Source organism: Ochotona princeps, chromosome 7 (assembly GCF_030435755.1).
Source record: "Ochotona princeps isolate mOchPri1 chromosome 7, mOchPri1.hap1, whole genome shotgun sequence".
Lineage (NCBI taxonomy): Eukaryota > Metazoa > Chordata > Mammalia > Lagomorpha > Ochotonidae > Ochotona > Ochotona princeps.
The window spans coordinates 80634595-80657572 of NC_080838.1; the positions used below are offsets into that span (position 1 = coordinate 80634595).

At 48.1% G+C, this 22978-nt stretch overlaps 1 protein-coding gene across 3 annotated transcripts in view; it reads right to left on the reverse strand.

Moving 5' to 3' along the window:
- Positions 1–958: 958 nt before the first annotated feature.
- SPMAP2L (sperm microtubule associated protein 2 like) overlaps positions 959–22978 on the reverse strand; it is a 38432-nt gene continuing 16412 nt past the window's right edge. Inside the window, exons 2-9 of one of the 3 annotated variants that reach the window (XM_058667272.1) lie at positions 20454–20487; positions 15140–15205; positions 11626–11709; positions 10197–10334; positions 6739–6856; positions 4479–4610; positions 2961–3136; positions 959–1301 (exon numbers count right to left, since the gene is read on the reverse strand). In XM_058667272.1, the coding sequence (XP_058523255.1) occupies positions 1187–1301; positions 2961–3136; positions 4479–4610; positions 6739–6856; positions 10197–10334; positions 11626–11709; positions 15140–15205; positions 20454–20487 (863 nt within the window). In that variant the 3' untranslated portion in view covers positions 959–1186. Of the gene's footprint in view, positions 1302–2960; positions 3137–4478; positions 4611–6738; positions 6857–10196; positions 10335–11625; positions 11755–15139; positions 15206–20453; positions 20488–22978 lie in introns of all 3 variants that reach the window. The other 2 variants (XM_058667271.1, XM_058667273.1) reach the window with 2 other exon arrangements.

Below are 22978 nucleotides of genomic sequence, written 5' to 3' on the forward strand. Positions count from 1 at the left end.
GCAGTAGGAACCCAATTTATACACAAAGAAGAAAAACGAAGGCACAGAGTTAAGGAAATCTGCTTACGACCACATATAATTGGTGGTGGGAATTTGGCGAGTGGTTAGGATGCTACTTGGTCCTCCCACACCCAATTTCAGAGGGCCTGGGTTCAAATCCTAGGGTGCTTCGAATTCCTGCTCATGTGTACCTTGGGGACCAGTGAGCAGTGACTCAAGTAGCCGGAGCCCTACCACCCACATGGAGTTCTGGGCTCCTGGCTTCAGCCTGGCCCAGTCCCAGGTGTTGCAAACATGTGAGGCGTGAACCAGTGGATGGAAAAATTTACCTTCCTCTCTCTCTCTCCCCTGTCACCCTCCCTCTCTTATCAAATAAAATAAATGCATTAACTTTTAAATTTTATTGTCTTAAAAAAAATTAGTCCTGAGGAATGATCCATGAAGGACACACGACCAGGTCTGTTAGATTCTGAAACTCAAGTTCAAAACCACAAGAGAGTAGGTACCTGTCCACAACACAGAGTTTGTAGGGAACTCATTCATCTGTTTGTGCCGATCCATGCAGATCCCCATGAGAGTTGCTGTGATTTATAAAACACTGAAGCATGGCAAGAGTGAAACACAAGCGCGGGGCAGGTGCAGTCTCACAGAAACACGCAGGATTAGGAGCACCACACTGCCATTCTGCTCTCTCTGTCGCATCAGGGAAGACACTGAGAGCAGTGGACATGTGACTGCATTTCAGCTTCAGGTTACAAAAATCAACGCGATGGATCTGAAAAGCTCTCACGACTCAGCGTTTTTTCCTCTTGAGGGCAAGGGGAGGTGTACACAGCCTATTCCCTGCTCACAGCACAGGATCCGGGAAGACAGGGCTTCCCAGGAAAGAAGAACCCCACACGCAGTACGAGAAAGCATTCCCCAGCTCCGCCAGGGCAAGAAGGCAGCCACAACACAGGGAGGATCATCGGCAGGCTCTCGTCTTCTTTTATTTGCGTGTCAGAGGTTCCAGAATTGGCTCAAGATACCATCCTGGGTAACTGGGCTACCTGCCCATGACAGTGGTGGTCCCCAGGGCCCACATTCTTGGGCCCGAATTGGGTCTATAGGAAGTGACATCCCAGAGTAGGGAGCTATGTAAAGTATTTTCTCTGCATTTGACACAGGTGACTGGTGTCTGGTCGACTTAGCGCGTAAGAGGTTGTGCCAGTTCCTGGACCCTGGGAGAACACTGTGCCTTCAAGGCCTGCGGCTTGACTTTGAAGACATCTGGATCATAATACACCATGTGCACTGGTGACCTAGAAAGGGGAGACAGACCTTAGTGGGGAGCTGAGAAGATGAGACTGAGGTCCCCCTGCTCCCGGCATGGACAGGCATACTGCCACACGGCGATTTTCAGGGTCCCTATTAGACAGGAGAGAAAGGCCCAGAGAAGTTACACTGCTTTATGGAGTCGGGGTGCAGTAGGGGCTGCTACCCCCCCCACACACACACAATGCCAGCAACCCATGTGAGCACCAGCTCCAGGCCCAGCCTGGCTACTCCATTGCCACTCCAGCTCCCTGCTAACTCACCTGGGAAGGGAACAGAGCATGATCTGAGCGCAAGGGCTCCTGCCATCCACGTGGGAAACCTGAATGGAGTTTCACGCAGCTGGGGTCAGCCTTGTTCAGCCTTGGCTGTCGTGGCCATTTGGGGAGTGAACCAGAGAATGGGATATTCTCTTACTTTCAAATGAATAAATCTTATAAAAAGGGGGACAGTCTATGGCTAAATTGAGATTTGCATATCTGTCTGATTCCATAGCTTTGGCTCCTTCCACAGCAAATACATTCTAGAAGTTTTTCAATCATATTGGCAGTGTTAAAACAGGCCCCCAGTCCTCTGGCAGAATAGGGGTTAAAAAATCACATCTTTGATGTGTACCACCCTGGCAACATTTTAATTTTTTAATGTGTATTTATTTTTATCAGAAAAGCAGACTTACAGAGAGAAGGAGAGACAGAAAGATGTCCATCTGCTGGCCCACTCCCCAGGTGGCCACAACAACTGGAGCTGATAGCTGAGCTGATCTGAAGCCAGAAGCCAGGAGCTTCCTCTGGGTCTCCCACTCAGGTACAGGGTCCCAAGGCTTTGGGCTGTCCTCCACTGCTTCCCCAGGCCACAGGCAGGGAGCTGGATGGGAAGCGGGGCCACCTTGACACGAACCAATGCCCACATAGGACCCCAGCACATGTACGGTGAGAATTTAGCCGGGTCCTGGCAGCCTAACTTTTTCCCCCTTTCCTTCTTCAACCCTCAGAGAGTAGCTTTGAGTTTTGATGGTGAACTTGAATTTGCTCAAAGACAAACACAGGATAACATTGAAAAGGGGCTTAATAAAAGCCCACACATCTCCTTTGCTCAATACTGCCACAGCTTCTCCTGCTGATGGCGAAAGGGGTGAACCAGCTGTGTCTCCTGGAGGCAATGGTACAAAGTGAGGTTCAGGAAAAAAACAAACAGAAAGGAGGGGCCGATTCCTTGCCGCCTATATCCCTGGTTTATTTGAAACAGGTGTTACGTGTATGAACGTGATGCAAAACTCTTGAAAAAGTACATGACAATGAAGAATGAGTCTCCCTCAGTCCCCACTGGCTACCAGCTCCTGCCTGCGCTTCTGAGATGTTATGGCACAGGGTGCCAAATGCGCCATTTTTTCCTTACACAATGGCAACACATAGCATACCACACCAGCATACTATAGCTAGCTCGTTTCATGCCTGTTTGGACAGAGCTAGAGCAAAGGTTTGATCCCAGGCCTCCGACCCTGCCACGATGCCCAGTTTCTCAGGATAAAGCTGACAAGGAAGGGAGGCACTTCAGAACCCTTCTGACTTGTCCTGCTCTCTCCCTGGTTTTCCAGGTCACCCTCCTCCCTCTCCCCACAAGCCCAGCCCTTCCTGCACTGCACTGACCTTGTACTGGGGCTGGCGAGCACCTGAATTCTGGGCGACACTTTGGAATGAGCAGCTGCGTGGGATACCGACCAGCACGCGCTGCGAGCCGGTAGATACTCCTGGTGAAGTGGCCTGGACTTGGCTAGCGCTGTAATCCGAGGGCTAGGCGTGGCGAGCAGGGCGGCGGGGGCTACCTAGGGTGGAAGCACACACACACTAGTGGCTGCCAGACTCCACCACTCACTGTCCCCACAGCTGTAGCCCTGCTGAGGTCACCACATGGCCTGGGTGATGCGGTAGACGGCCGTGCCCTCCCCACCGGGACTACCAGCTGCCACGCCCGCCCTGCACCATCCATCCTCACACTGGTCGGCAGGAGCCCCAGTGGGAGCACAACACCCCGTGCTTGGCCCCACGGCTGCAGCTTCTCATTTTGCTATCATGGACTCGCGGGCTCCCCTAGTGGCCTATGACCCCCAAACAGATGGTCCGCCGGCTGCCCCTTCATCCACCCTTTTTTCTCAGGACCCTTGGCACTTGGTAATTTAGTCTGAAAACCTCTCCCCTCTGCCTGGTTCTCGAATGTTCGTCAAGAGTTGGACCAGTCTCTGGCACTGGCTAAAGAAGTGAGGGCCGCCTGCCACAGATGAGTTTCACTTTGACAGCCACATCCGTCCAGAGCCTTTGTCGTGTTGCTTTGTTACTAAAATACAAACGAAGACATCCAGCCACTGTGCTTTGTTGGCGCTCCACGAGTTAGGGGGACAGCAGCCCACACACAGCCCCGGGCTCTGGGCTCCGTACAGCTCCCAGCAGTGCGGCCTCAGGCCACAGGAGTCCCTCTGCAGTGCCATCACTCTTTCCTAAGGACTTCTTGTCTTTTATTGTTTTTAAGATTTATTTTCATTGTAAAGGCAGATTTACAGAGTGAAGGAGAAACATAAAGATGTTTATCTGGTGGCTCACTTCCCACAGGCCTGCAACAGCCAGAGCTGAGCTGATCTGAAGCCAGTAGTGTGGAGCCCCTTCCAAGTCTCCCGTGTGGGTGCAGGGTCCCAAGGCTTTGGGCCATCCTCTGTTGCTTTCTCAGGCAGGCAGGGAGTTAGATTTGAAAGTAGAGCAGCAAGGACTAACCGCTGCTCATAGAGGATGCCAGCACTGCAGGCAGAGGCTTTACTGGCTATGCCACGGTACTAGCCTCCTCTCCCCTTTTTCTTTTGTTTTCTTTCTTTCTTTTTTTTTTAAGATTTACTTATTTGTATTACAAAGTCAGATATACAGAGAGGAGGAGAGACAGAGAGGACTGGCAGCAGACACCACATTGGAAGGAGGGGGGCCACAGAATGTCCCGGATGCTTACCTGCCATTAGTCATCACAACACACCTGAGCAGCACCTGTCACACCCCACAGGCCCCCCGCCACCTTGCTCCCTCCAACTTCAAGTTCCTCGCAGCCTTGGCACTGCTGCAGCACTGCTCTGTGGGAGCAAAGCAGTCCCAGGGCCAAGCCAAGAGTGCCGGCCATTAGGGGCTTACTGGGCGGATGGGCCTCTCGCTGGGCTCCCGCTCGCAGCACAGCCCCTCCAGCTTCCTCCTCGGGTGCGCCAGGTCTACAATTCTTGGAGTTGCAATTGCATGCAGGGTAGAAATTGGTATCTTGGTTTTAATCTAGGAGGGAAAAAGAAAGCCCAGAGCTGTAGCAAATAACAGGGTCAAGGTCAAGAGGAGGAAGCGCCACTTCTCAGGGCACTTCTCAGGGCAGAGGGCAGCCTCCAAGCCGGCTTTCTGGGAGCTTCGCGATTAGGGGTGTGGAGGGAGGAGATGACCAGCAATGCCGCCGTGACCAGCCCAGATGCAGGGCCCGACCTGGCCCCGAGAGGGATGGCAGCAGGAGACCGGGCGCTGCCCTTCATGCTTCTCGCCCTTTGGGATAGAGCTCATAGTTTCAAAACTCACTTGAAAAGAAATCAGGGGACTTGCTCCCAACTGAGGGCAACAGGAAGACATCAGCCTCAGGCAGACAGGCAGGTCCGTAGGTTCCACACGAGCCACGCCGAGGAACTGTGCAAAGTGCATGGCTTTCTACTTAGATGACTTGCATTTTAAAACTTACCATAAGATTTTGAAGGGGGAAATACAATCAATAATCATAAATATAAACTAGGCCTTGAGCTCAGGATGGGAAGGAGCCTGAGGTATTTTCTGCATCCCTTCTTGCGTTGTTGAACACTGACAGGCTTTTGTACCTATTGATCGGCTGTGACTAAGTGATGACCTCCACATTACTAATGCAGAAACAAGGCGCTGAGAGGCAGTCACTGATTGGTCTCCTTTGTTGGTGAGGGCGGAGCTGGCGTTCAAGTCCAAGTTACTGCCTGTCTGAAAGGCATTGTGGCATACTAGTTAAGCACTGAGAGCATTTCTTGGGACATAAGGTTTGTGCCTTGTCACACTGGGAGCATGAAAGAAATACACAATGACCACCGCTTTCTGTTAAGGCTTATAATTTAAAAGGAAATCAAGGAGTGCTCAATACATTTTATAAATATTCCTTAATCGATTGTATTATGTAAGATACAATAAAGTGTGATTAAGCACAACTCCCTCCTGAAGGGGTATAGTTTTCAACTTAGAAGGGGCTGTAGGCCTACAGGCAAATGATTAAATTATCTGATGCTTGTAAGAGGTGATATATTGACAAACGCAGTTTCAATCATTTCAAGGTACTTAATCATCTAAAACAGGAAACCAAAGCAGACATCAGGACTCTTAGCTGGTGATTATAAACTGCCAGAACTCTAAGCACAAGAACGAAACATGTGCATTGAACTGGCATGTCTGTGTCCCCTCGTCTCAAAAGGAAACCCCAGTCACCGGTGTGATGACTTTAGGGGGCAGAACCTTCGGGAGGCAATTAAATGCAGATGGACACAAGGCCAGTAGGGGGATGGTGGCCATGGACGTGGCAGCTCGTGGGCCTTCACCAAGACCTGAATCTACCAGCACTTTAGTCTCAGCCTTCCTGACCTCTACAACTACGAAATAGGAACAAAATGTGCCTTGTTTGAACCATGCAGCCTATTCTGTTAGGTTACAGCAGCCCAAGCCAAGCCAAGTCAGAAGGAACATCCAGAAGGTTCTAGTCTCTCCCATTCGGAGGCCCCAGACCGTATGGGGCAGAGACAAGGGATGCCTGCAGCCCTGTCAGAATTTCTGACTCACAAAACCCATGAGCATATTAAAATGGGATGTGTTTGATGCCTCTAAGATTGGGGGCAGTTTGGTGGCACAAAGCAACAAATACATGAGAGCCTTTAGGATGGGTTCCTTGTATTAGCGCTGAGGGTTACAGGCAGACTTCTACGAGGACAAGGACACCCAACACCTCCAACCTGCTGGCCCCTCGCTGGTGACATGAGCCGCCCCTGCGCTGAAGAGGCTGCACTCCCCTTGCCCAAGTGGCCTGAAGAACTGCAGCCCTCTCCCTGCCACTCCTCACGTCCAGAACCAGAACCAGTCCCAAGTCCCCACCGCCAAGGGCTTCCTGAGACATCACCACAGCCCCCACAGCTGCTTAACACGGAACCCCAGTACCTCGCCCCTTATTCCACATCATTCACAATGCCTCTGCTCCTCGGATCCGACCCTACTCGATCAGTGAGACAAGGGGCGGCAATCAGAAAAGTTCACTGCACGGGAGGGGGAAACGCGCAAGCAGCAAGATGCGTGCCTAGAAACAAGAGGGTCGTGTGTGCGAGTGTCCATGGCAACGGCCCTTCCAGGAGGGCACACTTACATCTTTTGGAGGAAGGTAGTCTGGGTTGGTGCCTTTGGCTATGGAGAGTCGTAAAATCCGGGGCGAGGGATCAGAGATTCGGAGAGAATCTCTCATTGTGGAGAAGTCGCTGAAGGGCCTGCATGCAAATGGACACGTGACATGTTACACCTCCTGGACACAGGAACGGGAGCTTTCATCGCTACAAGCAACCTCTAAGCAATTAGTTGGGCATTTCCTATCTTAGGAACACCTTTTTCCACCAGCTTTATCATTTTTTTTTTTACCAGGCTGGTGTTTCTGGAAAATTCTATAATAATCCATAGAAGTATAGCTGATGTGGAGATGCAGGAGGTGTGTGTATACATGAAACAAAATGATCATGAAATAATATTCTCCCAATATCACATACTCTGCTTGAAAAATTTTAATTTGATGTGATTAAGAAAAATGCTGATACTGATTTCATGATCCCTTAATAATAGGCTGTGACCTATGGTTGAAAAATACCTCCACTCCTACATCAATCTCATATTAAAATTCTGAGATGAAAATTCTAGCCACCAGGGTTGGAGGGAGATGTGGGGGTGGCCTGGTGTTTGCCAGAGCAGGTAAGACACAGCCTGGGACCCCTGACGCATGCACCCACCCTAGAGCACCAGTGGTGGCTCAGGTCGCTGGGTCCCTGTCCCCCTGATGGGATAACTGGACTGAGTTCCAGGCTCCTTGCTTCTAGCTGTCCCAGCACCGGCTGTTGTGGGCAACAGGGCAGTAAATCATCAAACAGATGACCTCGGTGTGTTTGTTTCAGTCTCCTTTATTCGTTCTCTTTATGTGTATTCTCTACTTTTCAAAAAAATTAAAATAGGGCCCGGCAAGATGGCCTAGCGGCTAAAGTCTTCGCCTTGAAAGCCCCGGGATCCCATATGGGCGCCGGTTCTAATCCCGGCAGCTCCACTTCCCATCCAGCTCCCTGCTTGTGGCCTGGGAAAGCAGTCGAGGACAGCCCAATGCATTGGGACCTTGCACCCGCGTGGGAGACCCGGAAGAGGTTCCTGGTTCCTGGCTTCGGATCGGCGCAGCACCGGCCGTTGCGGCTCACTTGGGGAGTGAATCATTGGACGGAAGATCTTCCTCTCTGTCTCTCCTCCTCTCTGTATATCTGACTTTGTAATAAAATAAATAAATCTTTAAAAAATTAAAATAATTTCTAAAATACTTATAAGAAAAGAAAAACCTGTCAGTCCACCACTGAGAACCACGGCCAGTCTCCTCTGCTAGCACACTTTGAAGTGGACGGGCTCCTGTCTTTTCTGCCCCTCAAATAAATAACTACAGTTTGGAGATGATTTATTTCTGTTTATGTTTACTTCTTTGAAGACAGAGATACACAAAAAAACAGAGCTGGAACAGACATAGGCAGATCTAGCTGCTGCTTCATTCCCTAAATACCCACAAGTGCCGAGCCAGGCGGAAGCCGAGGCCTGGGACTGGACCCAGATCTCTCACACAGGTGTCACTCCACCTCCTGAACCATCACCTGAGCGCCTCCAGGGCTGCACGTTAGGAGGGAGCTGGAGCTGGGTGCAGAGCTGGGACTCCGACACCTACACCCCGGTACGGGGTGTAAGCAGCCCGATCAGAACAAGGCACAGGCCCACACACGCCGCAAGGAATCCCTTCTTACAAGGCAGGACCTCCAAGCAACAAGTCACTTCTCGTGTTGCTTTGAACATTTTCTCTGCTTACCTAAAACAGTAAAATGATGATGTTTCAACGTGTGGCCCTCTGAGTGTTTCATGTCTGCAGTTTGGGCATGTGTACCATTTGCCATCATGTTTGCGATGTCTGGGGCTGCTTCTGCTTCTAATGTTTCTTTCCCCCGTTGTCTTCCCCTCTCCTAGGGGATCCCCATCGTGAGTGTGTTGAACCTCTCTGGTGCTGCAAAGCTCTGTCAGGTTCTCTAGAGTCCAGTTCTCTCCCATTCTATTCCTCAGACTGGATCACCTCGGCCAACCTGTCTTCAGGTTTGCTCGGACCTGTAGTGGAGCCCCTCCAGGGAATCATCCAGAACATACCATGAAGCCCAACCTCGTGGGGTGCATTTATGTCAGAGCACCTGCCCTTTCCTCTCACACAGCTCTAACTGGCTCAGCTGTCTATTTCCAGTTCATGGAAGATCACAGACAAAGCTGTTCTCCCAAAGCCAAAGAAAATGATGAGAAGTGAATGTATAACTCATAAAAGTCAGAAAGTCAGACCATGTAGTCCAAGGAAAACCTATGCTTTGTACTTAAACAGCTCCTGGGAAGTTTTCCGTTTTAAAGTACTGTATCATAGTACAGATTTTATGCCAACAAAAACCACAGGCGTGTTCAGTGGCACAAGAATCTGGTACAAAACCAGGGATGCAAACTTAAAAATACAAGAGTTTCATTTCTGTGAAATGTCAAACTCAGGTCCCTCAAACAGTGGCAGCAGATAAAGTATTCTTCTGTTTATAATCATGGGCCTGGTACAGTAGCCTAGCAGCTAAAGTCCTCACCTTGCACTGCTGGGATCCCTTATGGACACAGGTTCTAATCCTGGTGGCCCCACTTCCCATTCTTCTCCCTGCTTGTGGCCTGGGGAAGCAATCAAGGATGGCCCAAAGCCTTGGGACCCTGCACCCATGTGGGAGACCCGGAAGAGGCACCAGGCTCCTGGCTTCTGATCGGTACAGCTCTGGCCATTGCAGCTGCTTGGGGAGTGAATCAGCAGACGGAAGATCTCTCTCTCTCTCTCTCTGTCTCTCCTCCTCTCTGTATATCTGACTTTCCAATAAAATAATAAAATAAATCTATAATCTCTGAAGTTAGCAAATTCTGGTGTTACAGGTAAGCAGAGGAAGCTCTTTGGTGGGAGGCACCGGGCTCAAGTCTGTGGTGGGAAAGACTCCAGGTGCCCAGCCAATCTCTGGCTGAATGTAGGAAGCTCTTCCTCAAACCCATGTGAAATCAACCTTCCGGGTTGCACCTGAAAACTTCCAGAGTTTAGGGTGAGATGGGAGTCCCCTTTCCTAGAGATCCTCATCTGTCTGGATGGACAGTCCAGAAGGTTCTCCTGTCCTCAGGGGACACCTGCTGCCTGCAAATCTTTTGTCCAACTTCTAGGGTCTAGGATCCAGTTAAAGTCACTGGACCGGCTTCTCTTGTTCTTCATTCAGATGCCAACATTAGAAGCAGTTGCACACAGTGTCCCTGTTTTTTCTCTGTGCCAAAGATACCATTTCTCTTAACAATTTTCCGAGTTACATAGATTATAACTATGGAGGATGATTATCTGGTTCCCCAAAACTGCTGCAAATGTTCTGTGTTTTCACCTGATGCTCCGGGAAGCGAGCAGACTCCCACTGATGAAACGGCACATCCTGAGGCCCGAGTCACGGCACTGTAATCCTAACCCAACAAGATCTGAACTCAGAGTCCCGCACACTCTACCTGTCCAGCAGATACTGTATTTTGAACCTATTGGGTTGGGACAGCCTCTGGATCCTTCTAGAAGGTTGGGAAAACAAGGCAGGAGGAGAGATCTTCCAAATCACAGATGCTCTTCCACAGCTATAGTAATATTGATCCCTGCAGGAACAAAAAAAAAGTGAATAGAATAAATATTGGTTCAAATTGCCACAGTGGGGCCCAGCGTAATAGCCTAGTGGCTAAATCCTCGCCTTGCATGCGACAGGATCTCATATGGGCACCAGTTCATGTCCCAACTGCTCCACTTCCCTTCCAGCTCCCGGCTTGTGGCCTGGGAAGGCAGTAGAGAATGGCCCAAAGCCTTGGGACCCTGTACTCTCATGGGAGATCCAGAAGACGTTCCTGGCTCCTGGCTTCCAAGAGGATGTTATTTTAAACATGCACACATCTAAAGACAGAACTACGAAGCACATTAAACGAAAGCTGATAGAACTCAAAGGAGAGAGACAAACACATGCTTATATCAGGGAGACCAGATACCCCGTCTCATGATAGAAGGGCCCATGTCTGGTCCAGTGGTGGTTAGAATGCTCAGGCGGGCCTGGGGCGTAGCATGGTAAACCGCAGCCTGGCACAACTCCATCTCATTTTCAGCCCCGATTTGAGTACCAGTGACTCCACTTCTGCTCCAGCTCCCCGCCAACGCACCTGGGAAGCAGCAGAGAATGATCAAGTACCTGAGGCCTTCCACCCACGCAGCAAGGCCAGTGGGGCTTCCGGCCTGGGCCTGGCCCTGGCTGGTGCAGTCATTCGGGGAGTGAGCCACCAGATGGAAACTCTCTCTCATTCAAAAAAAAAAAAAAATAGTCAGCAAACTCCTCACAAGCACTGTAAGACAGCACAAGTCTACAAGTCTACAAGAGCTAATACAAGCCCGCAACAGCTCAATGGAACTTGCGCTGGAGGAGTTCCTCCAGGGCTGGGGTCAAGGTGCAGCAGGTTAAGCCGCCATTTGGGATGTGCACGGGAGTCCTGGCTAATCTGCTTCTGATCCGGATCCCTGGTAACATGACTAACTGGAAGCAGGAGATGACAGTCCCAGTACTTGAGTGCTTGCCACCCACGTGTGAGACATGGGAAAAGCTCCTGGCTTCAGCTTGGCCCAGTCCTGGCTGTTGTGGCCATTCAGGGAATGAACCAGGAGACGGGAGATCTCTCTCTCTCTCTACCTCTCTCTCTGCTCATCCTCCCCCAACCCACCTTTCTGTCTCTGTTTTGTTTGGCCTTTCAAATGTGTTAAGTCTTGCAGGGTTTTACCATAACATAAGGTTGGAAACATAAAGACATCTCAGTCCACTTCTGACTACAGAGCGAACAATTCTGGTTCAGGCCTAGGTTCCCGTTCCCCTAGACCCTCGTGACAAAGCGGCCTGAAGACACTGACACACACCTGTTTGGCACATAGTGCTGGGAGAGCTTCTTGGGCTGAGAGAGATCCTCAAGCCTGTGGGTGAGCTGAGCTGCCAATGCACTCCTGGAAACAGGACGAATAGGATCCTGATTACCCCAAAACAGCTTCCTATTCAAAAGCACACAGACAAAATGGTAAGCCCTTAGCTGATGCATGAACGCGCATCCTAGACACAGCTCTGGACATCACAAAATTTCTGCAATTTCCAGGCATCAGATGTGGATTAAGTTTGTCAGCTAAAATAAGAACAAAAGCCGAATGCTTTAATACTGTTAGAGAGCAGGTGGTTCTGTTGGTGCCCTTGTGTAATTAACCATGCAACTGATGGTCAGAAGGCACTGTGCTCCCAGGCAGAGTGCTAGCAATCTCAAGGTTCGTGAAATGCCCAGGGTTCCTCTGCAAGATAGTCAGAAAATGAGAAATGAGTGCCAGATCCACCTGAAAAGACTTCCGAAAGGAAAGCTGAAGAGGCTCGGAGGGCCAGAAACATGCTGGGGTCACAGGGGAGGCAGGAAGAACCAAGTCTTACCCAGGTGTGCTTGTGTGGGAAGTGGTTATGCAACCCTGGGAGGCTGGGTGGAGGACACATGTTTGGGCGGTCTCAGCCTGTGTAACCCAACACTGCACATAATCACATGTCAGTTCACTGGCCAGCCCCTTTAAACGGCCCAGGTTTTCATTCTTTCAACTTTGCCTATATTTTTTATATCATTTTTCTGCAAATGGCTCTCTAAACATTAGCCAGCAGCATTATTAGAAATAATTTGAATTTTGTTCAGTGTGAAAATGTTACCTTGGAGCCGGCATTGTGATACATCAGGTTAAGCTACCACCTATAAAGCATGTATCCCACATGGGCATCAGTTCAAATCCCAGCTGCTCCACTTCCCATTCAGTCCCCTGTAATGTGCCTTAAAGGCAGTACATATGGTCCAGTAAATATGGATCCCTGCTACCCAAATGGGAGAGCAGGAAGGATTACAGGCTCCTGGCTTCAGCCTAGCCCAACCCTGGCCATGGTGGCCATGAGGATCAATCAGCGGATGAAAGACCTCTCTCCTTTGCTCTGTAACTCTGCCTGTCAAATAAACTAATCTTTTAAAAAACAGTTTCTAAATGTTGCCTTGAAGGTATATAATGCTATAATGCTAATTGTTGTAGAATAATTGGATGACAGTATTGAAACTGCTTCTCTGGCTGCTGTCTTCCAGACCTGCATTAATGCTCACCGGGCACATGCCTTGTACTGTGTTGTACACTGCCACGAACAAGCCAAGAAATCAACATACAGTAGGCCTATGTTCCACTTCTTTTTTTAAAAAAGATTTATTTATTTTATTGGAAAGTCAGATATACAGAGAGGAGGAGAGACAGAGAGGAAGATCTTCCATCCGATGATTCACTCCCCAAGTGATATTGGAAAGTCAGATATACAGAGAGGAGGAGAGACAGAGAGGAAGATCTTCCATCCGATGATTCACTCCCCAAGTGAGCCGCAACGGGCCGGTGCACGTCGATCTGATGCCAGGAACCAGGAACCTCTTCCGGGTCTCCCACGCGGGTGCAGGGTCCCAAAGCCTTGGGCCGTCCTCGACTGCTTTCCCAGGCCACAAGCAGGGAGCTGGATGGGAAGTGGAGCTGCCGGGATTAGAACCGGCGCCCATATGGGATCCCGGGGCGTTCAAGGCGAGGACTTTAGCTGCTAGGCCATGCCGCTGGGACCCTATGTTCCACTTCTACAAACCACACCCACTCCTTTGTTACATGTATATAGTGAAGTCATGGGGATTATAAATTCAACTCGAGCCAAGTTTAAAGCCATATATCTCATGATAAAGAACCTTTAGCTTGGGGCCCGGCGGCGTGGCCTAGCGGCTAAAGTCCTCGCCTTGAACGCCCCGGGATCCCATATGGGCGCCGGTTCTAATCCCGGCAGCTCCACTTCCCATCCAGCTCCCTGCTTGTGGCCTGGGAAAGCAGTCGAGGACGGCCCAAGGCCTTGGGACCCTGCACCCGCGTGGGAGACCCGGAAGAGGTTCCTGGTTCCTGGCATCGGATCGACGTGCACCAGCCCGTTGCGGCTCACTTGGGGAGTGAATCATCGGACGGAAGATCTTCCTCTGTCTCTCCTCCTCTCTGTATATCCGGCTTTCCAATAATAATAAAATCTTAAAAAAAAAAAAAGAACCTTTAGCTTAAAATGATTAAAAAAAACCCTCTGATATTACATGTATATGTTGTGAAAGGATTTAGGAGTTTTATTTTTCTGATATTAAAAGTTACTTAGGTGTTGGCACTATGGTGTAGCTAGTTAGTCTTCAGTCTGTGGTGCCAGCATCCCACATGGGCACTGGTTAGTGTCCTGGCTGCTCCACTTCCCATCCAGCTTCCTGCTTATGGCCCAGGAAAGCAGCAGAGGAGGGCCCATCGCACCTAAGTGGGAGACCTGGGAGACGTTCCTGGATCCCTGCTCTGGACTACTTCAGCTCTGGCCACTACGATCATCTGGAGAATGACCCAGTGGATGGAAGATCTCTCCCTGGAACTAACTTTCAAGTAAACTAAATAGAATCTTGAGTTACTTAGACAGGCTTCCACTTACTCACATACCCCAGCCCTTACCTTCTGCTTGCTTCTATTTCCGTATGTCTCCAATCTGCCAGTTGCTCAGCTCTGCATTTCCCGTCGTGGATGCCCTTTCTCCACCCACTGTCAGTGATTTTTCCAAATGCAAATCTGGTCAAGTCACCTGTTTGTTCAAGATGCTTCAAAAGTTTCTGGTGACTTGAGGATCAAGTCCAAAGGCCTTCCTATGCTTTGCAAGATCCTCCACAATCTTAGCCAACAGTACCCATCTGCAACGCTGGTCCCTTTATAAGCACTAGTTCAAGTCCTGGCTGCTCTACTTCCCATCCAGCTCCCTGCTTATGCACCTGGGAAAACATAGCCCAGGTACCTGGGCCCCTTTCACCCAGATCGGAGAGCCAGATGGAGTTTCAGGCTCCTGGTTTCAGTCTGGCCCAGCCTCAGTTATTGCAACCACTTGGGAAATGAAACAACAGACAGATCTACCAAGAGTCTCTTGTATCTCTGCCCCAACCCCTTGAACTGTAACTCTGCCTTTCAAATAAATAAGTTTTCAAGGAAGTGTGGCATGCTACCCTGGGACACACTCTTTACCCTGTCTGTGCATTAGAATCATCTGGGGAGATCTGAACTCCCAAAGCCCAGCCTGCACTGCAGACCAGTTAAAACAGGATGTCCGGGGATGGGATCCTACAGCAGTTGGTGGTTAAGCTTGCTGGGTGATTCCAGAATGCAGACAAATTGGAGAACCAGCAGGCAAGGTTAGCCTTCCATGTGCTGAGTCAGCTTAGCTGACAATAGTTCATGGAATCCGACTGGGTCAAAACAGCCACAGGGTTGATGAGCAGGTAAGAGCCACAGTTAACCACTTTGTGTGGTAAACACAGGACCGGTAATGCTGCCTTACCTGTCTGGTGTTCCCCATTGTCTTTTAGGCCTAGAAAGGTCTTGGATTCTCTTCCTGGAAATGAAACTGACAGAAACCAGCCAATTAATACAGACTGTTTAACAAATCTGGTGGCATTCACCAACTCCTACTCAAACATATTCCATCTGGAGACAACCCCATTGCCCACACACACAAAAAAAGACCGTATTTGAGGCAAATCAAAGAGGGCTAAAATGTAAAATACTGTGGAACCAAAATTTCCATTTCTAGACTAATTAATGTAACACATAAAATAAAAATAATAAAGAACACAGCAAAGACTATATTACCTAAGGGAGACCTAAGTGAAATACACACCTGTTAATGGGGGAAAAGCCTCAGTTGTCTCACTAAGTTAATTTCTAGATGACTTGGTGGCACCAAATTTGAACCAACTTTACAGATATTTTTTAGACTCAATGTCCAGCCTTGGCAAAACTATGAAGTAGGCAAAACATGATCAGTTCCGTTGAACTTTTCCTGACTATTCTTTTTTTTTTTTTTTTTCATTTGAGAGGCAGAGACAAGAGCACCCAATCACTGGTTCATTTCTCCAGTGTTCACAATGTCCATTCCTGGGCCAGGGCCAGGGCCAGAGCCAGGGCTGGGAACTGGGAACTCTACCCCTCACTCCCCAAGCCATCTTCACTGTCTCCTGGGGTCTTCACTGGCAGTAAGCTAGAGTCCGGAGCCAGATGTTGAGTCTACACTGTGACACTGCACACAGGCATCTTAACTGCCAGGACAGATGCCTGTCCCTGAGTTCCCCTAATACACCTAGAGCAGAGAGAGCTTGTGTTTCCCAAGTGCCACGTGCCCCTCTTCTACACTGCCGCCTCCCCAGGCTCCTTTGCAGTTGTGTGGAACCCTGTGACTGATGACACCCAAGTTCAGCAGGAATGTTAGGTATCACCTTCAAGGCAATGCTCCAAGAGCCACTGCAGCCTCCTCATCTCTGCCTCTCCCTGTCGTAGTGACACCAGGAGTCATGTGTTCCAGATGGGCAGAGGCTACAAGGTGGAAGAGAACCAACCAAGTCACCCTGGACTGTGGCATGACAACTCACCATGGACTGTTCACACACACACACACACACACACACACACACACACACACACACACACTGAGGAGTCCAGCTAAAGGCCAGGGACAGTCCTGAAGGGAAATGTTTGCATCAGGATAGCAGGAGCAAGATACTGGGGAAAGCAGTCTGCCTCACACCTTCCTGATCTCAGCCAGAGGCACCAGGCTCCAAACACTGGGACAGCCTGGGCCCTGGTGGCAGTGGGACAGTCCCTCAGACAGGACATGGCCTGCCCCACTTGACGTGATTGACAGGCCACCATGCTCCCTTCAGAGATGACACAGGAGGGGCCTCCAGGCAGCAGCCCCTGAGCTTGAGCCACCCAGCACCCAGGAGAATAAGCTCAAATCCCTCCATCACGTATCTCCAAGTTGCTCTGGGCTCATTTCACCTGTGTTGCCCTTCAGCCTGGAGTAATGGCTGAATTTTTTTTAGATTTATGTTATGTTTATTTGAAAAGCCAAGTTACAGAAAGAGAAGGTTACAGAAAGAGAAAGAGACAGATTTTCCATCACTGGTTCACTCCCTAAATAGCCACACTGGCTAGGGCTGAGCCAGTCTGGCCCGATCCAAAGCCAGGAGCCAGGAGCCAGGAGCCTCCTCTGGGTCTCCCACATGGGTTCAGGAGCCCAAAGAATCCGGCTATCTTCCACTACTCTCCCAGTCTGTAAGCTGGAAGCTGGACCTGCAAAGGGGCAGCCAGAACTTAAACCCATATGGGATGCCGGTGCCAAAAGTGCAAGCTCAGCCTACCACACCGCCACCTGGCCCCTGTAGTGACTGAGTTTTACCCTGACAGCATTGTCTTAGCTGTACTACAGGAATTACACAGCCAATTGTGGGGAGATGGGCCGCTGGGTCCAACAATCCTCAAAGAAGAGACTATTATTCTAGTACCGGCTTTTAAGGGGTCTGGGTTTTAGGATTTTAAGCCCAAGTGCCATTTTCTTATGCTTAGGCACCTTACTTAACTCTGAGCTCCAGTTCATCACTGCACAAATGTTTACCAATGACGGCGAATCTCCTAGGCCCTAGGGAAGGGGTGGCGTAGGTGGACAAACAAAAGCCTTGCTTTCAAGTCAGGGCAGAAAGACGAGTGAAGCAAAGTAGACAGATAATATGCTAGTCAAGGTAAGAGCTTCGAGGGACAGAAACAGTGCAGTCCAAGAGTACACAGATTATTCAGAGAAAGATGAGCTTTCCAGAGAGGGCCTGAGCTGAGGAGACAGGAAGCCACAGTTAACAGAGCAAACATCTTATTACATGTGCATCTTGCCAGCCATCATCATCCCCAAACCAAGATTTCTTGCTACCTTTTCTTTATTGCCAAAATAAGAACTCTTAAAAAAAAAAAAAAAAAAAAAAATATATATATATATATATATATATATATGCAATACTACCCGCAGTTTCTCAGCTGATTCCTAACTACTTACATGACATTGTTAGTCCAAGAGAATAAAAATCATTCTCACTGGCCAATTCTATGGGACAATCTGATGACCACTTCTGCTTCCCATTCACTTTATAGACACTATGTTGCCATAGCAATGTCCCAAAAGGAAACCTGCTCATCTTAATTCGGGTTTCCCTTCTCTCTTGGAAACTGCTCTACCTCACAAGGTCTTGACACCGTCCCCTGCAGGTGGATCAAAGGCTTGGTTCTAAGGCAGAATTTTTTTTTTAATGAGCTAATAAGTTGCCCCATGTCCTCAAGGACGATGAGTCTCCTGTGGATTGCCAATTGCTGAAGACATTTTGGAAGTCCTTACTTAGAGAACACAGCAATAAATCCACATTTACATGGCCACAGCTATGGGACTGATCTAGAGCCTCCACTGATGGGCCCCCACCCCTCCCCTCCGCTCTAACTCTCCCAGTCGCTACATCCCCAAAATGCTTTCTCTTACTACTCATTTGGGACAGCATATTTGCATAAGAAGGAAGAATTGTCTACAGAACAGGGGGTTAGGGAATGGAGAGGCCACAGTATCCTAGGCAATCAAGCCCAAATTAGCCAAGCAAAAGCAAGAAGCAGCAGAAAATGATAACCAAAAACAGGGATTTAAGCTCTTCACTTCACAGTCTTTCTTTTGTTCAAAAATTACAAACTTCACAGGTATAAACTATTTCACAACCTATTAGCTCACCTATGTGGTATTTTGGGTGTTTGTCAGCTCCAGTGTTGAGCCACTGTACAACCTGGGCAAGTAATATTATTTCTCTGAATTCCATTTTCTCTCATAAAATCTAGTTGACATATCAGCTCTATTTACTGTTCAAGGTTCTTCTGAGGCAAAAATATAATTTGTCAAAAACTACGGGGGAAAGAATTTTTAAAACTACAAGGGTACAGGGCCCAGCGCGATAGTGTAGCGGTTCAAGTCCTCGCCTTGAATGCCTGGGATCCCATGTGGGCGCTGGTTCTGATCCCAGCGGCCCTGCTTCCCATCCAGCTCCCTGCCTGTAGCCTGGGAAAGCAGTTGAGGACAGCCCAAGACTTTTGGACCCTGCGCCCGCGTAGGAGACCCAGAAGAGTTTCCTGGCTTCTGGCTTCGGAGCTTCGGATTGGCTCAGCTCCAGCCATTGCGGCTGCTTGAGGAGTGAACCATTGGATGGAAGATCTTCCTCTCTGTCTCTCCTCTCTGTATATCCACCTTTCTAATTAAAAATAAATAAATCTTAAAAAAAAAAAAAAAACTGCAAGGGTACAGCCAGCAAGTAAAACCATAACCTGCGACACTAACGTCCTGCATGGGCGGTGGTTGGAGTCCCAGCTGCTCCCCTACCAACTCGGTTCCCTGCCAATAAGCCTAGGAAAGCAGCAGAAGACGGTCCTGGTGTTGGGGGGGGGCCTGCACCCCCAAGGGAGACCTGGATGGAGTGCCAGGCTTCCAGGCCAGCCAAAGCCACTGCCGCTATTTGAGGAAGGGACCAGTGGAATAACAAATATAAATGATTTTAATGCACTTATTAAGAAAGTTGATAAAAATAAACACTGGTATTATATCTCATTTACATGAGCCTTTGATGTGGGCCCTTAGTTTTCTCCTTACTGATTCTGTTCGGTCGGCTTCTCATGGCATCTTTGCCAAAACAAGAATAAGCATTTGGTATGTGCATACACAGTATGCATGACATGCTAACACACACACACACACACACACACACACACATCTTGCTCTTTTTTCTTTCTTTTTCCCATAGAAGGCACTTTCTAAATTTTATTCACTACTGGACTTAAGTTAGAGGTAAGGAATATAGGAATGCGTTGACCAGAAGGCTCACAAAATCTATGACATGAAACTGTCAACACGGACTCCAGATCCCATGAGATGATCAGATCCAGTTTGTAGCAATCCTAGGATTAAGAAACGAATGAAAAACTGAGCCGATCTAAGAAGTTCTCCTACATCTCAATCTTGCCCACTTCACTTCCCACTGTATCTTGCTTGTTGCCTCTTCCCTTAGCAAACGTGATTAGGAAAGGGCCTTAAGAGAGGAAAGCACAGAATCTCCTCTCTAAACCCCCGAGGTGGGGATGGGCTCTTAGCCGAGCATAAAGATACTCCTGTTGCACATCGGAGTACCTGGGTTCAATTCCTGGGTTTCGTTCCTGACTCCATCTTCCTGGAAATACAGACCCTGGCCCAATTATGTGGAAGACCTGAGCAGAGTTCCCAGCTTCCAGCTTCAGCAGCCCCGGCTGCAGTAGCTTCTGAGGTAGTTGCCTGGTGAATGTGAGATCTCCCTTCTCTATTTCTGTCTCCCCTCAAAATAAATAAACAAACAAACAAACAAATAAATAAAGTTTTGGCATTGCATCCTGTATGGGCACTGTTTCCAGTCCCAGATGCTCTGCTCCCAATCCGGTTCCCTGCCAACACATCTGGGATCACAGCCGAAGATGGCCCCAGTGCTTGGGCCTCTGCCTTCCATATGGGAGACCCGGATGAAGCTCCTGGCTCCCGACTTTTATTGCTATTGTGGCCATGCGGGGAGTGAGTCAGCAGATGGGAGATCCCTATTCCTCCGGCTTTTAAATAAGTAAGTAAATCTTTGAGAGGGAGAGGGAGAGAGAGGAGAGAGAGAGAAGCAAAACAAAAAACCCCAGATAATTTCCATTTTCAGTACCCAGATGAGTCTTTCCTATCCAGCTTGGCTGTTCTACTGAGATTCGTGAGAACAGTACTAGAGGTACAGTCTTACCTTTTCTTTACAAAGTCACAGGTAACAGGATTCACTAAAAAAAAAAAAAAATTAGACAAAAATTAGATTCAACTGGAGTGAATGCTATGGTAAAGAAAGCATCACAAATCAAAAGAAACATGAGTAGAAAAAACAACTCTTTGGGGAACTAGACAATTGCGCACAAATTACCAGTAAATTACAGAGTTAGTTCTAAGAGGAAAACAAAAAAGAAAGCTCTCTAAATTTTAACCTTCTAGGATTAAAAGTAACAAAGATAAAAGAGGGAAATACAAATAGATTAAAATATCTAACACCTAAAGAAGAAACAGAAACTCAGAGTAATGGTTGACATCAAATGAGAAAAGTTTTTAACAGTTTTATTATTCAACAAGTATTAAAGCATAGATTAATAAGAAAAGCACTGGAGTAGAATTCAGTAATGCAAAAGGCATAGATAGGAACTGAATTCATATATGAAGACTTACACAGGCTAATAAACACAGAAAAATTTCAAACTTGCTACTAATAATTAGATATTGGAGTCATCAGATTCTCAGATGTCTGCGCAGTGATGGCTGTGATGAGGGGCTTGGGGCTTGCTGTAAAAGTTCACATTAGTGCACTTTCTGAAAAATCATTTGGTAGTCTGAGTCAGCGACATTAATATTCTTTGAACCAAATTTTATTTCTAGAATTTACCATAAAGAAATAATTCCAAGTGTGGGCAAAGATTTATGTACAAAAATGTTCACTGTGGTGTCTTAAACCGTGGGAAGTGAGATCAGAAGCAATGATTAAGCAAATGAAAAAGTCATGTCTGGAAGGTTTGTTTTTTTTAAAGTGGGGAAATGTAGGCGATCTTACAAAGACTTATTATCATAGGCCCCAGACAGTCTCAACTTGGGAGTTTGTAATCTCATCTGAGAGCGCTGAACATTTTTACCCTCAGGAGTATTTTGGGCAAAGAAGAGTGGGGGCACCAGATAGATCTGACTCAAACCCTAGCTGTACTTACTCGACTGTAGGTAAATTACTTCTCCGAAATCCAGTTTCACCCTCTCAGACAGGAGGCTAAAGGCAGATCTGTGTAAGGACTAATAATAAATATACAAAGGTACTTTTTGGGAAAATGACATGAGAAGATAAATTTATTTTGGTGCAAAAATTTGAATCCATGCACATGAGAGATCTTCAAAAAGTTTAGTGAGGGGTGGACGTTGTGGCACAGCGGATCGAGCCGCAGCTTGGGACACTGCCTTGGTTCTAGTCCTCGTTACCCTGCTTCTAATCCAGCTTCCTGCTAATGCACCTGGGGGCAGGAGATAACAGGTCCAGTCTTGAGTCCCAGCCAGGCACCTGGGAGACCTGGATGAAATTCCAAGCTCTTGGCACTGGCCTAGTCCAACCCTTAGATCTACACGCATTTGGGGCATGGGTCAGTGAACAGACTCTCAGGCTCTCCCCTGTACCATTCTGCCTTTCAGATAAGTAAATAAATACATCTTTTAGAAATAAAATTTTCAAGATTTATCTTATTTTTATTGGAAAGTCAGATATACAGAGAAGAGAGATCTTCCATCTGTTGATTCACTCCCCAAGCGGTCGCAATGGCCGGAGCTGTGCCAATCCAAAGCCAGGAGCCAGGAACTCGTCTATGTCTCCCACGAGGGTGCAGGGTCCCAATGCATTGGGCCATCCTCTGCTGCTTTCCCAGTCCACAAGCAGGGAGCTGGATGGAAAGTGGAATTGCCGGGATTAGAACTGGTACTCATATGGGATCCCAGCAAGCGCAAGGTGAGGACTTCAGCCACTAGGCTATCGCATCGGCCCAATAAATACATTTTTGAGAAAGGAGTTGATTAAAAATGTGTGTCATGAAAAAAACTGCTTGGTTTCAAATATTTTGTGCACCAAAAAAAACCCCACAAATATTTTGTGCACCAAAATAAACATACGTCCATCCCATTGTTCATAACCCTCTTGAAGGACCCTTATGCATGTAAGCACCCTGCATAGTCAGAATTATCAGCAACAATTTCAACATCAGTGCCTTGAAGGAAGCATTATGAAAACACGACCAACTCTTCAAACAACCGCTGAGTTGCAGCTTAGTCTATGTGCCTTCGACAATGACCAGTCTTGGTGTCCAGGTCAGACAGCCTAATCCTGAACCAGTCCTCAAGGACCATTTATAAGCAGTAAAACAAATAAATGGTCTCTGCTGTTGCTGTCCCTTGGAGCAGTTCTCACGTGGTTGACGTTAGCCATGTCCTAAGCAGTATGACAAGTAGTGTCCAAACTTGCCTACACCTGGGGACCTTTCAGAATGCCCAGGAGCTACGCTACATCCCCGACCAATCAAACACCAGCTCCGGGGACAGGGACCAAGCATCAGCACTCTGTGGCAGATGACTGTGCGGTTATCAGCTAAGACTCTGCCATCACACTGCCTGGAACCAAGTCCACCCCAACCTCTCAAGTTCATTTAAGCTCTTCTGTTTTCCTCACAAGTAAAATGAGGGGATTTTTTTGCCTCAAAATAT